General features: G+C 26.8%; 1 protein-coding gene across 1 annotated transcript in view; it reads left to right on the forward strand.

The window, feature by feature from the left end:
- The window catches only part of akt1 (v-akt murine thymoma viral oncogene homolog 1), a 70,397-nt gene extending 54,960 nt beyond the window's left edge, over positions 1-15,437 (forward strand). The window contains exons 10-14 of the mRNA XM_051133678.1: positions 1,897-2,025; positions 9,773-9,987; positions 11,420-11,507; positions 11,655-11,757; positions 13,768-15,437. Coding sequence (XP_050989635.1) covers positions 1,897-2,025; positions 9,773-9,987; positions 11,420-11,507; positions 11,655-11,757; positions 13,768-13,847 — 615 coding nt within the window. The 3' untranslated portion in view covers positions 13,848-15,437. The remainder of the gene's footprint in view (positions 1-1,896; positions 2,026-9,772; positions 9,988-11,419; positions 11,508-11,654; positions 11,758-13,767) is intronic.
- Positions 15,438-16,722: the final 1,285 nt, after the last annotated feature.

Genomic DNA, 16,722 nt, shown 5'->3' on the forward strand with positions numbered 1-16,722 from the left:
CCCAAAAATGATCTGTATTTAGTATAGTAACATTTTAATCTTGTGTTGTTATAACCGCTTTAACAGTGGTTAAAATCACTGTTATGAACAGCTTTGGTTTAAAGAAAGTCTGTGTTAAATAAATAAATACATTTATTAATTAATAATTTATGTCTAATCACAGGTGTGTGTGGAGTGTACTGATGTTGTGAGAGTGTGTGACGCGTCCAGATGATGATGATGATGATGATGATGGTGGTGGTGTAGGTCAGCAGAAGCAGTGCTTTGCTTTCTGTGTGTTTGGGAGGCGCTCAGGTTCATGGGAAAGTGCCGCTGTAGCAGGACGCCCGTTTGTGCTGACTGCGTTCCTGAGCCGCTGGCCACGTGTGTGTGTGTGTGTGTGTGTGTGTGTGTGTGTGTGTGTGTGTGTGAGATACAGCTGCCAGGTGACTGTGAGACATGCTGATATTAAACCCCTCACACACACACACACACACACACACTGTTCATTTGAAATCAGGTTCGTTTCAGTTGGGTCATTGTGTTGAATTGGGTTTATTTTTATATACTTTCATATCACGAACACAAGGCAGACCACAAAATCTTGGACAAGAACTGAATTTAGATTCATTTAGTGCAACAGTGTTTTAGTAAACATTTCAAGAACAACCATGAGTTTGGAAGTGCTTCAAGCACAATATGTATTTATGCTTTTATTTAATTTTCTATTAACTTATTTAAATTATTTTATTCATTAGCCTTTTTATTTAGTTACATTTTATTTATTTGCTTTTATTTTTCATTTTTTTAATTACTTGTAATTTTCTTAGTTATAATGAATTTCTTAAAACATTTTATCTACTTACTTTTTTTATTTAATAATTTATTTTTCATTTAGTATTATTTCATTTTTCCTTATATAATTTTATAAAATAATTTAGCTTTTTTATTTATATATTTATTTAATTTCTAATTTATTAATTTATATATTTTTTTCAATTTTTATATATATATATATATACTTTTTTAATATTATACTATTTCTATGTGTATAAATTGAAATAACAGTAAAAGTAAAGATTATTTTTTTTAATGTTTTATTTACTTTTTATTTATTAAATTATATTTTTAATTTTTGTTTATTTAATAATTTATTTTTCATTTAGTAAGTTAAACTTTTTTTATTAGCTTATTTTGGTTATTATGTAATTTCAGATAAATAATTTTAGTTACATTTTCATCTGCTTTTTAATGTATTTATTTGTTCATTTTATATATTTATTTAATTTATAATTTATCTGAATTATTTTATAATTATTATAATTATTATAATTTATATATATGTAATTTATTTATACTTTTTTATTTTACTATTTATGTGTATTAATTAAGATAACAGTAAGACTTTGATTTTAAAATGATTTTTTATTTATGTTTTACTTACTTTTTATTTATTAGCTTTTTTAATTAGTTACTTTTCTGTTTTTTATTAATTACTTCTAATTGTATTAATTAATTATAATACATTTTTATTTTAATTTATATTTAATTTAGTTAGTTACTGTTTTTTCTGTTTATTTTATTCGCTTTTTTTACTTAGAATTTTATTTAAATCATTTTATTTTGTTACGTTCTTATCAACTTTTTATGTTTTATTTTATTTATTTATTTAATTTCCTTTTTATGTATTAATAATTGCAGAACTTTTTATTTATTTATGCATTATTGGCTTTGCCTTTTTGTTATTTTTTTTTTTTTTTTTTACGTTTTTATTTATGTATTTACTTTTTACTATTTGTTTGTAGGAATATGATGAAAAGTGACAGTCACTGTTGTGTTCTGTAGTGAAAGCCCTCATTAGATGATCAGTTGATCACAGTTGAAATGTTTTCTCATTTCTGTCATTGTCTCTTTCAGCTGGAAAACCTGATGCTGGATAAAGACGGTCACATAAAGATCACGGATTTCGGTTTGTGTAAGGAGGGAATCACAGACGGAGCCACGATGAAGACCTTCTGTGGGACTCCAGAGTATTTGGCTCCTGAGGTGAGAAAAACCACATCCGACCCTTACAGAAGCAGTAATACTGATCTCAAATGAAAAAATAACAATATTTATACGTCTAAAATATATATAAATACATTACAATACATTACAATAAATTTTATAAATAAAATAAATAAACAAAATTTTATTTGCATTATTTTTTGGTTTTAGTTTTAATATTTTTCTTCAACATTTTTTTTTTCAATATTTTTCTTCAACATTTTTCAACATTTTTTTTATAAAATGAAAGTGTAATACATTTAAATATTAGTTTTACGTATTAATTAATAGATATAAAATATATTTTTTAGTTTTATTATTTTTTTTATTATTAATAATAACAATATACTTCTAAAATATATAGTATCTAAAAAATAATTTTATAAATAAAATTAAAAAATGTGTAATACACTTAAAATAAATACATTTTTACTTGTATTATTTTTGGTTTTTTGGTCTTCTACATTTTTTTTATAAAATGAAAGTGTGTAATACATTTAAATATTAGTTGTAAATATTAATGAATACATATAAAATGTTAGTTTTATTATTTTTCTATTATTATTAATAATAACAATATTTATATGTCTAAAATATATATAAAAAATATAAAAAAATATATTTGATAAAATGAAAAAGTGTGTAATACATTTAAAATAAATACATTTTTAATATATTATTTTTTTAGTTTTATTACTTTTCTTCTGCTTTGTTTAAATATGAAAATGTGTAATACATTTAAATTTTAGTTTTAAATATTAATACATAAAATATTCGTTTTTTTAGCTTTATTATTTTTGTTATTATTATTAATAACAGTATTTGTACATCTAATATATACATAAAATTTTATTTTGTTTTGTTTTTGTTATTATACTATAATATACTATAATATATACTTTTAAATTAAAAAAATACATTTATACAGGCTGAAAAATAATGCCAAAATACAAATCTTAAATGTCCTAAAAATAAACTGTAACTGTTTAATCGTAAGACTTGATTTTTTTTTTTTTTTTTTTTTTTTTTTTTTGGGATTTTGCAGTGAAATATGACTTTTTCTTTACTTGTACAGTGAGAAATGTTTGCGTGACTCTCCAGTGCTGCACAGAAGCATTGAAGAATGCAGTGAGTGTGTGTGCGTGTGTGTGTGTGTGTGTGTGTGTGTGTGCGTGTGTGAATGCTCACGAGCGCTGACAGTGATTGTTGTGCAGGTTTGACATGAGGGTGAGATGTGAGGGTGTTGTTGTTGAGTGTGTGTGTGTGTGTGTGTGTGTGTGTGTTGACACAGTTGCATCGGTGTTGTTTTTAGCCCACCGTTTTGGGTTGTGTGGGACGGGTCTTGGCAGAGCTGTGGGAAACGTGAGCGTCCGTCCCGGTGAAGCAGAAGGCCCACCGGCGCTCCAGCTGACACCCACAGCTGCCCACGACAACACATGATATCAGGGGACAACGGGGCCCGAACGCCACTGAACTCTGCCCTCTGCTGGCCACGTGTGTGTGGCTATAAATGTGTTTTTACTGTTGTCAAAATGCAAAAACAGTTCCGTTTTAGAGTTTAGGGTTAGTATGTTGTTGCTAATTTGATTTAAAAAATGATTTTTGACTTAATTTTGGGATATGTTACGCCCTGATACCGTAAACTGAAAGTAGAACTGCAGGTTTGTGAGATTATAATAGCTAATCATTAATTCAATCATTAAAAAAAATTGAAATGGTTAAATATTTAATATTACTATAATAATAATAATAATAATAATAATATAATTTATATTAAATTCAATAACACATTTGCATGTTCACAATTCTCAAGTAAACAAATAAACGTTTAATCTTTCTTAGAATTTTTTATTGTGACTTTTATAAATACGTATTTAAATTAATTATTAGATTTTCATCAACTCACAAAGCTTAGTTCATGATAATTAAAATGATCTAAATAATAATAATAATGATCATCATAATAATAATTAAATGTTAAATGTGTTAAAATGGGTTGATAAATTAGTAAAATGTTAACTTAAAGTAAATATTGTCCCTCAGCCGAGTGGACAAAAAAGTTTCGGAAACCCTGAAATGATGGAATATTTTTATATTTTAATTTTTTTTTTTTTTTGGCTTTTAATTTTATTATTATTATTATTAACATTATTATTGTTTGTATTTTTTGAAATAACAATACGACTAAATTATATAAAAAATAAAATGCATATTAAAAAAGGACATAAATAAATATAACAGAAAATAAAAGAAAATAAATAATATTAGTATTGTTTAAACTACATGCAGGTAAACAAATAAAATATTTAATCTTGTTTAGTTTTTTTAAATCTTAAAAAAGAATATAAATAAATATAAAAGTAAAAAATATATATTTTTAGTATTGTTTAAACTAACAGTAAGACTTAAAATATAAATATATATATATATATTAAAATAATATTTTAAATTAAATATAATGTTTAAAAAAAAACATTTAATGTGGTACATTTTATTTATATTGTTTTTAATTTTATTTTTGTTATTATTAATAATGTGTTTTAGTAATAGTATTATTTCAAATTGCATACTAAAATGACATTAAAAAAACATATTTATTAAAAAAAATTAAACATAAACAAGTTACATTTACAAATAATGAGAAATAAAGCATGCAAAAGAGTGTAGGACCTAAATATAAAAGCAAATAAAAGTAAGTAAATAATATAAGTATTGTTTAAAATAACAATTAGAAATTGTAAATATTTAAAATATATATATATATTTTTTATTATTTATGTTGTTATTAATAATATTAGTATTATTTAAAATAGCTGAAAAAAAGTAATAAATAAAAATGTTTTTATAAATATAAATAATTACATTGATGCATGCTTAAAAGCAATGCATGCAAAAGAGCAGCACAGGACATTGACAAAACAGTCATACAGGTTTCTGGCCGAATGGCTCATGTGGGACGTCCCGCGTCACCTGTCCTTCTCTCTCTCTCTTCGTCTCGGCAACTTCGGTTCAATCCCCGTGTTGACATGACAACACGGCCCGGGCCGAGAGACGGGGCTGTTGCCGTGGCGACGGGCGGCCCCTCTGGATTGGGTCCCGGGCCGCGTTACAGGTTGTTCCGCTGTAAACAATGAGCTTGTTGTGCGTGTGGAGCTCTGGAATGCTGCTACCGGCCAGAACAGAGACCGACGGCTTTTACATGCACACCAGACTCCAGAAAAATGGACAGCAGGAACCTTTTCCTGACACAAATCATATGATGACACATTAACATCATTTAAAATAAGACAAAATATATTCATTTTATAGCTGAAAATCAAGATCTGAAATGACGTCAAGTTTCCTACATTAATTTCATAGCCATTTTTATTTCAAAATCAGGGTTGCTGCCAGGGCTATTATTGGTAATTACATGACTACAAATTACAAAAACTAAAACTGAAACAAAAAATAAAATCATAATTACTTGAAATAAAATAAAAAGAATAATAATTAGTAGTAGTAGTAGTAGTAGTAGTTTTTATTTATTATATATTATATAATTTATATATATATATATATATATATATATATATAATTATTATTATTATTATTATTATCAACATTTCTCATTTTTGTTTAAAAATGTAAAATAAATAATAAATAAAAATACTAAAAGTAATGCATAAAAAATCATTAAAAACTGTATGGACATTTTTAAAAATTATTTGTTAACATTATTTGTTAATTATTATTAACATTATTATCATTATTAACATTATTATTATTTGTGTTTCTTATAAATAATAAGACTAAATTATATATTATTAACATTATTAAAATTATTTGTTAACAGTATTTGTTAATCATTATTAACATTATTATCATCATTATCTTTATTATTATTTGTGTTTTTTAAAATAACAATAAGACTAAATTATATAAAAATAAAATGCATATTACAAAAATAATATATATTAAAATAATATTTAAAATTAAATATAATATTAAAAAAAATAAAAATAGAACATTTAATGTGATACATTTTATGTGATCATTTTATTTGTTATTATTAATAATATTTTTTAGTATTAGTATTATTTCAAAAAAACAAAAAATGACACAACAATATTACTACAACTGTAAAATAAAAGTGAAAAAACTAAAACCAAAAGCAAAAATAAAATAATAATTAAATGGAATAAAATAAAATAATTATTATTTATTATTATTTTATTTCACCAACATTTCTCAGGTTTTTTCAAAACTTACAAAATAAAAATAATAAAAGTAATGTGTTAAAAAATACATTAAAAACTATATGGACATTAAAAAAAGGATTTTTAATATTCAACCGAATATATAAAAATAATATTAACAGAAATTATAATAGTATAATCCATAGTGGGAATAAGGGAATTTTAAAACTGTGATTTCTAGGCTTTCAAGTGTCATAGAAATTAATAAATTAACAAAAACATTTTTATCTAGTTATGTCTAGTATAATTTATTAGCAAGAAATTGAGAAATTGATATTTGTTATATAATAATATATAATAATAATAATAATAATATGTCTAATTCAGTTCTTGCAACTTCTAGAATTAAAGAATGTAATTATTATTATTTAAATAGTTTAGTTAATAACTTTAATATATTACCATTTTTGAATAATTGCTAAAACAATTACCAAAAACCTCTCTCTTTTATTTATTTATTTATTTATTTATTACAGCTAAAAAAAATAATAAAAACAATATACAAAGTGTATATATATATATAAAATAACTATATATGTAATTACTATAAAAATAATAAAAATAACAATATATGTAATATATATGTGTGTGTGTGTGTACATAAATGTATTTATATATAAATTAAAATGTATTTAATTTAATTTAATCATGCAACAGTTTGTTGAAGTACCAAAATAAACTGAAATTAAAAGTTAAAAACTATACAGACATATTTAAAAAAAGGAAAACTAAAAAACATTTAGATTAAAATGGAAAATCTAGAAATCAGATTCCTTTCTGTTCACCTCATAGTTGTTCGTTTTGTTGATTTCAGCGATCTTATACTGTGTTTATAAGCTAAAGCTCATCTGACTGATAGAAAGTCTGGTTTTGGTGTTCATCAGGAGGTTTGTGAGTGGTTTTCAGATGTGATGTGGGATGTTTATAGCAGTAGTGTGGGGTTATGAGTCGAGTTGACACCATTAGCGCTCGTGTCATGGAAATGTGCCGTTTGGCCGTGTTTACTGCTGTTTACTCAGTCCAGCTGAAGACCAGCGTCGGCTCCTGGGTTCCTGGCAGCTTCACAGCTGTGCTGGTCTTCAGCTGCAGGCCCAGCTGTCCGAGTCACATGACACAGCGCGGCTCTGGAAATAGACAGCGCTCAGTAATTCTAGCAGCTCCGCGGCTTCACCTTACCACTGAGTCATTCTCTCCCCGCGACCCGCCGCGGGATTCCCGTAACACACACACACGTCACACATCACATACGCGTTATTACACCGCCATTCATTTATAACACCATCAGACCAAGCACTTTCTTTGAACTGGACTTTACTCGGACTGAGTCACTCTTGGCAATTTGGCTTTTCCTTTTTTTTAGCTGACATCCATTAGTCAACATCGCTGTGGTTAAACTGATTTACTGTGATTTACCACTATTTAGTACTGCCAATGCTAGTTAACATAAAATAATAGTTAACATAAAACTAAAACCTTAAAAACTAATTGTTGTTACTTGAAATAAAATAAAATATGTATATAAAAAATATTTTAGTTACTCACAGTAGCAAGGCATATTTCAACATTTTATTTACTAAAATAGTACCAAAATAAATAATGATAAAAATGAAATAAATAAATAAATTGGGCATTTAAAAAAAATGAAACAAATTAAAACTAATAAAAATGTGACTAAAACTTCACCTAAATATAAAATAAAAAAAATATTAAAATAAAAACTAATTCTAAATATTAACTATTATAGTACAGTGCAAATTACAATAAGACTAAAATTATATAAAAATAAATATATATTTAAAAATTAAACAATAATAGTTACATTTATGCAGGTATAAAAATAATGAAGGCAAAAGAGCAGAGTAGGACATAAATAAATATAAAAAGAAAATACAAATAAGTAAATAATGTTAGTATTTGTTAACAGTAAGACTTAAAAAGTGTATTTTTAATATATTTACATATATATATATATAATTAAAAAAATGTAATAAAACATTTAATATAATACATTTTATGTGAATATCATTTAGATGTTTTTATATTATTTTGTTATTATTATTAAATTAGTATTCTTTAAAATTACAAAACTGACAAAAAATATATTATATATATATATATATATATATATATATATATAGTACAATATACAATTATACATAAAAATAAATAAATAAATAAATAAATACATTTTTACTTAGTATTTTTTGTCATTTTTGAACAGTGGGGTCAGAAAATTTTGACTTTATTTTTTTATCTTAAATTATTTATTTTTGTAATCCCACTGGGATATATTTGTTCTTGTTAAGTAAATGTAATTTGATTTAGGAAAGTGTAGATCTTTGTACTAGAAAACAAGAGAAAAATACAAAGTAAAAAATTTTTTTTTTTTTTTTGCCGTGTGTATTTTAAATGCGTTCATGTTTTTTTAGCTTGTATATGAACTAAAAACCACAGATTCACAAGGCTTAATGAAATTTTATAAAAATAAATGTATTTTATTTCAGGCAACATTTCTCATTTCTGTTTAGTTTATTTAATAAAGGTACACTACCGCTCAAAAGTTTGGGGTCAGTACATTTTTATTGTTTCTTTTTTTTTTTTTTTTTTTTTAAGAAATTAATACTTTTATTCACCAAGGATGTATTAAGTTAATAATTAAAAGTTTATTAAAAGTTAATAATAAATAATTTACATTGTTATAAAATATTTATATTTTGAATAAACACTGTACTTTTTTGTTATTCATGAAAGAATCCTGAAAAAATCACAGGTTCGAAAAAATATTTGGCAGCACAACTGTTGATATTATCCAACATTGATCATTCTAATAATAAATCTGCATATTAGAATGATTTCTGAAGGATCATGTGACACTTAAGACTGGAGTAACAGCTGATAAAAATTCAGCTTTTCATCACAGGAATAAATTCTATTTTAAAGTATGTTAAAATAAAAAACATTATTTCATATTGTAAAAACATTTTGCAATATTACTGTTTTTTTTCTATATTTTTAATCAAATAAATGCAGCCTTGATGAGCATAAGAGACTACTTTAAAGACTATTACAAGTCTTACTGACCCCAAACTTTTGAACGGTAGTGTATATTTGGGGAAAAAAAGTAATAAAAATATATTAATAATAATAAATATGGTAAGAACGCAACAAAATCACTTAAACTTCAGCTATTAAATATTAAATTAAAAAATAAAATAAAAATTGTTAAGTTATGACTTAGTAATTAAGCTATAATTAAAAATAGTAATAAAAACTATAATAGTAAACCCAGTGATAAACTCATTTCGCGCATTCTTATTCTACAGATTTGATGAATATTTTGTATATTTTATATGCATCCACATTTCGTCTGTGTTTGCTTCCTGTGAGCAGAAATGATGCTCAAACTGCAACCTAATTTTTTTTTTTTTTTTTTACTTTTTTTAGCATCATGTATTGATTAAGCTAGGTGTCTTACAGTCGACTGATGAAGTGTCCGTTTGTGTGTGCAGGTGCTGGAGGACAATGACTACGGGCGTGCGGTGGACTGGTGGGGTTTGGGTGTGGTGATGTACGAGATGATGTGCGGCCGACTGCCCTTCTATAACCAGGATCACGAGCGTCTGTTTGAGCTCATCCTGATGGAGGACATCCGCTTCCCTCGAACGCTCGCGCCCGAGGCCAAATCCCTGCTGTCCGGCCTGCTTAAGAAAGACCCTAAACAACGGTCAGCGGAGCAACGCCGTATCCCAGCATGCACGGCACACTGTTACACACAAGCACCTAAACCTGTCTAAATTAAGATCGAAATGACATTAGATATTCAGTCTTGTTTGCTGAAAAATATACAAATGGATTGAGTTTATGCTTTAAACAAGAACAAAAAATCTACTTAACTCTAAGGGAAAACAGTTTTATTTATTTACTTATTTTTAAATTGTTACTTGAAGTAAAATTAATGTTAGCTGAAATAAAATATAAAAACATATTTGATTTTAGTTACAGTAATAAGGCAACATTTCACACGTTTAAGTACTAAAATAAAATAAAAATAATAAAATAAAAATTAAATAAAAATTAAATGTTAGACATTCAAAAAAAACATAAAAACAATTAAAAATACATAAAAAATGTAAAAAAATAAAATAAAACAAATTTTAAAAAGAAGAAAAATTACATTAAAACTTCAACTAAAGTAAAAAAAATAATTAAAATGTTAATAACTAATGGTACATAAAAAAGATTTTGTTACTTTTTCACTTTTCAGAATCTAAACATTTCAAAATCAGGTTTATATATATATATATATAATTTTATTTACTAAAATAGTACCATAATAACTCATAATTCAAATGAAATAAAAAACTGGACATTAAAAAAATGAAAACTAAATTAAAACTAATAGAAATATTACTAAAACTTCACCTAAAACCAAAATGAAAAATATTAAAATAAAAAATAATCCAAAATATTAATAACTATAATAGTACACTGCAAATAACAATAGCACTAAAATTAACTATTTAAATAAATATATATTTGAAAAAATTAAATAAAAGTAGTTACATTTATGCAAATACTGAATGCAAAAGACCAGTGTAGGACATAAATAAATATTTAGAAAAATAAAGAAAATAAAAATAAGTAAATAATATTATTAATGTTTAACATAACAATAAGATTTAAAAAAAAATTAAAATATAAAATTAAATTATAAAAAAAAGTTAGACATTAAAAAAACGAATTCAAAAAACAAATAAAAAATAAACAATGTAAATAAAATGTAAATAAATTAAAAAAAGAAAAATGACACTAAAACTTCAGCTAAAACGGAAAATGGTAAAGTAAAAAAAATAAAATATTAATAACTAATAGTACTTAAAAAAGTTTTGTTTTGTTTTTTGTTTAAATGCTCTAAAATTAAACAACTTAAAACTTCATTTTATTACATCTTATCATTTTGCATCTTAAGTACATATATCTTGGTCTTAACTGGAAAACAAGACACAAATACTGAGTAAAAAAAAAATCTTCTTTGCAGTGCTGACACTTACAATCATATTTACTGTGACGTATACCACGCTTTTAAGTGTTTCTCCTGTAGGATGTGATATAGACGTGTCAGTAATGGAGATGGTGTGTGTTTTGTGTGTTTTTAGGTTAGGTGGCGGCCCGGATGACGCGAAAGAAATCATGCAGCACAAATTCTTCACTGGAATCGCGTGGCAAGATGTTTATGAGAAGAAGGTACAAACTCCTTTTTATATGATTGTTTAATGGACCCATTATGGAGGTAGAATGGATTTCAAAGCATATTTCTCATTTGAGTTTGAGCAGAAGTGTTGTGTAAATGCTTGATGAGGATCATCTAACCAATCTCTCTGTGTTTGTCAGCTGGTTCCTCCGTTCAAACCGCAGGTGACGTCAGAGACAGACACCAGATATTTTGACGAGGAGTTCACAGGACAGACCATCACCATCACTCCGCCGGGACAAGGTACCGAACGTCCTCAGCACAACCTCCTCAAGGGATTTCACCACATTCTACAGACTTTTAGAACAGAAAAGGACTAATATTAGCTCATTTGATGATGCTGAGTTCAGAAATATGTAGATTTCAAAAATGTAGATTTTTTCAAAGTAAATATATATATATTTAAATAAACTGCTGATATTTAAATAAAATAATAAATGCAAAAGAGCAGTGTAGGACATAAAAAAAAATATAAAGAAAATAAAAATAAGTAAATAATATTAGTATTGTTTAACATAACAATAAAACTTAAAAATGATTTATTATGTTTTTTATATATAAAAATTATATATATATATATATATATATATATATATATATATATATATTTTTTTTTCACATGTAAATGAAACATTTAATGTAATACATTTTATGTGAATTTCATTTAGATATTTAGTTATTAATAATTTTAGCATTATTTAAAATAACTGACTAAAAATATATAAAGATATATATGTATACATAAAAGTAATTTAAAAACATACATTTTTACTTAGTATTTTTGTATTTTAAATGCTTATTTTAATAGCTTTGTCTTGCAGACTCACTGACATCATTTGCATTTCAACTTAATAATATTTAACTTTATCTATTTGTATTATTGTGAAATATCTCATGATGCAATCAATATTTTCATTAAAAAAAAATTTTCCTACTTTTAGATCTGATAAATTATTTTTCATACAGTCTGCTATATAAAATAATATTTTAAAACTAAAAATGAAATATTTTTATTTTTAAACAAAATATTTTATTTTTTCTCCTTAATTTTATTACATAGTTACAATTATGCAGTTATAATACTAACTATAAAAGAAAATAAATAGAAGTAAATAATTGTAGTATTGTTTAAACAAAATAAGACTTAAAAAAAAAAAAAAAATATATATATATATATATATATATATATATATTATTTTTTTTTTTTTTTATTTTTTTTCAAATGTGAATAAAACATTTAATGTACTAAATTGTATGTGTTTATGTGAATTTCATTGAGTTTATATATATATATATATATTCATAGAATCAATAAAAAAAAAAATTTTTTTTACTTAGTATTTTTGTATTTTAAATGCTTAAATGCTTATTTAAATGCTTATTTTATTAATTTTACTTTCTAAGTATTTACTTTCTAAGTATCTAAGTATATTTATTTTTACATAAAATATTTTACTTTTTTATCCTTAATTTTGTTGTCTTTTTTTAACACTAAAACTAAAGACTGTCGTTTTTTTTTTTTTTTCTTTCAGTGAATTGATCAAATACATTTTTGGCTAAATTACATTGTTGATTATTTCACAGCATTTCGTTCTCAACATTTAACACCCTCTTATGAGCAGGGGATTTTATTTAAATATACTAAAAAAACATTGAGTTGAGAGTTAAATAAATAAAATTTCTTTTCATTTGGTTTATTTATACAGAGTCCCACACAACATGCAAACAAAATTATATTTATCATGGCCAAAAATGAATTTGTTCCCTTTCATTCACCCCCTCGTTTTAATAAATCATGGCATTTGTTTTGATTTAAAGGGACAGTTCACCCAAAAATTAGCTTTGTCATCATTGACTCTCTATCATGTTGTTCCAAACCTGTATGAGTTTCTTTCTTCAGTTGAACATAAAAGATGATATTTTAAAGAATGTTGATAACCAAACAGTTGACGGTACCCATTGACTTCCATTGTATTTTTTTCCATACCATGGAAGTCAATGGGTACCAGCAACTGTTTGGTTACCAACATTCTTCATTTGTGCACAGATTAGCACTACAATTAATATATCGTCCAGACAAACACCTGTACTGTTTGTTTGTCTTATCAAAGCATTTGAAGCATAAGTAAGTGCCCCCCAAACACAATCAGTTGCGTTTACTTTCTAAATAGTCGAACTGTGCAAACAAGTTCTGGCTGCTAGGTTTCTTTCAGGTATTATAAATGATTCTGATTGTGTTTGTGTTTTGATCAGATGACAGTATGGAGTCGTTCGACAGCGAGAGGAGGCCGCACTTCCCACAGTTCTCCTACTCGGCCAGCGGAACGGCGTAAAATCTCGGGTCTGGTCCATCGGTTTCACCCTCCCTCACCGACACCTCAGCTACAAGATTCTCCCCCGTCACAGAAACAGCACAACTGCTCTGAGATCAGACGTTTACCACAACTGTACCAGACCCACACTGTTTACCACGTCTGGATCTGTGATGTTTCTCCGTTTCACGTTGCTTCTGTGGCCTTTGATTTCATGATGTTTTCTGAGGATATGAGAGGGAACACTAACATTTCCACTCAAACTTGCCAAATTAATACCGATTCATTACGAACCGACTGTGTAGCACTTCTTTAATCTGGAGCGATAGTTCTATGCCAAATATTACTGTATTTACATTCAAAAACACCAGTTTTATGAACTGACCAATTGAAACGTACAAAAGGAACAGCAACCGCTTTTATATCAATATATAGAATTCGGCTAAATTTGTAATTGTGCACAATGATTGAAGCGTGTCTCGACCCCCGAAGTATTTTTGGACTAAATTTCACTTGCATTTGCATCGAATGTGCAATATAGTAGAAATATAGATAAATTATTTTTTGTAATTATTAAAATGACTGAATTCAACCTAACTAGAAATTAACTTATTAAACCCCCCACCAATATAGGAAAGGTGTGAAACCTGTCTAGGACATTTCTGAATCGTATTTCACCTGAAATAAGCCATTCTATTTTGCTTTAAGAAAATGAAGCCTGTTTTTAGGATCAAAAATGATGGTATTATGAGAATAAACGAATGCATGCATGAGCACGATAACGCCAGACACTGCAGGTGAATAACGACGCAGGTGATTAACTAATAGTTATCACCTTACTTACCCAGTTGATTGATTACACTGATAATCGCAAACATTTTTTGTATTACAAGTTTTCTAAAATGTTAGGTTTAAATTGCAAATGAGGCATTACTTAAAGGAGTCATCGGATGCCCATTTTCCACAAGTTGATATGATTCTTTAGGGTCTTAATGAAAAGTCTTTAATATACTTTGGTTAAAAATTCTCAATGGTTGTGTAAAACAACACCCTTTTTACCTTGTCAAAATGAGCTCTGCAAAAATCATCTCATTCTGGCCAAGGCTGCTTTAAATGCAAATGAGCTCTGCTCGCCCCGCCCCTCTCTTCTCTCTGTGGAGTGACGAGCTTGTTTATTTTAGCCACATTTAGCGAACTGGAATCACAAACCAGGCTGCATTCGAGCCTTCAAGGCATTTTGAGCGCACAACATCATAAAGTAACTAACTTTAACAAATGTTACAGTATCCACTGTAGTTGTCTGTTAGTAAAAATATAGTTTTATCAGTTATTATCCGTGTTTCGCCATTATATCGCGTTTACTACAGTTCAGTTTGTGCATCAAGTAGCTGTGGCTGGTGTGACTGCGTGGGGGCGGGGCTAATTTACATATTCATCGATCCGCGTATAGTAAATGAGGCAAGGGGGTGGAGTTACATTCGAGCTGTTTGAAGGCATGAGAAAATTTTCACAAGAAAAAAAAAGTCATTTTGATTATCAAAGATTAGTTTTAAGGGATACAATTTTTGACTAAAAGGGGACTGTAGACAAAAAAAAAAAAGGGGAATAAAATGTATAAAATCAAGTAAATTATATATATACAAATCCCTCTGTAAAAACCTTCAGAATATAGACAGGAATAAAAAAGTTTGGTGTGTGTAAGTGCTTCTAAAGTGGAGATTTATGGCTCAGTGTAGGAGAAAAAAAAACTCATTTTAAAAATATGAATTGTAATTGAAATCTATTGACACAAATAGATAGAAGCGCTGTAAAAGATCTTAACAGTGTCCTTTAGATGTTTTCTTTCCACTTCTCTGAAAAAACACTTTATGAAAAACCAAAAAGCCCAAAATCTCAAACTTGACAGGTGCATGAGAAAAGACCGTTTTTGCCTGCAGTGTCTCCCCTTAAAGATAAAGAAATTACAGTATATACAGAATTACATTTGCATGTTATCTTTCAATTTCTGGCATTACATAATTTAATTTGGGTTTTATTAACCGTTTAAATGCGGCATAGAAATATGGAAGCTTGTTTTTTTTTATCCATGGTAAAAAATTGCAAAGACTATTTTTCTCAGAATTCTGACTTTCATTGTTGTAATTTTGAGAAAAGAATTAGAATTGCATGATTGAAACTCACAATTGTGAGAAAAAAGGTCAGAATTGTACGATAATATGTAGCAATTACTTTTTTTATTCTGTATATTCCATGGTGGAAACTAAAAACAGATGAAAATACGTTTTTTATAATTATGAGACAAAAACTTTTTGTGAGATATTCAGAATTGTGAAGAAAAAGTCACAATTACTTTTTTAAAAATCTTTTTATTCCATAGTGCAACAAGCTTTCATATAAAAGCCATTAAATAGTCATAATACATTTGGAATATATATAATGGAAGATGCTACCGGGGCATCTTGTCACAAAAGCAAGCAAAAAGGCAGAAACTGATTTAGGATTATCCTAATGGTCCTTAAACAGGCTTCATTTTTTTTCTTTTCCATGTGACCTGGATGGGTCTCATGGCTTTCAGTGTCTTATATTAGCCTAACTTGAATGATTTGGATTTGTCCATCTCATCGATCCTCGTCCTGTTTTCTTTTGGAGGTTTTTCATGCGTGTTGCACAACCTCAGCGAGGTACTTTAGTGACTGATGAACAGCTACAAGTCCAAGGGACCATCAAGTTGAAATAAACCTTGCGATTGTTTGAAATGACTTTGTTTTTTAGCTTTGAGTCGTTCGTTATTTATATATTAACAGCTAGAAATGACGTTTGTGATTTACTGTGCAAGATAAATACGTTCCACACATACACAAGACTCACTCGTTTGTACATTGTAAGTGTTTTAAAG

This window comes from Labeo rohita, chromosome 17 (assembly GCF_022985175.1).
Source record: "Labeo rohita strain BAU-BD-2019 chromosome 17, IGBB_LRoh.1.0, whole genome shotgun sequence".
In the NCBI taxonomy this organism is placed as follows: domain Eukaryota; kingdom Metazoa; phylum Chordata; class Actinopteri; order Cypriniformes; family Cyprinidae; genus Labeo; species Labeo rohita.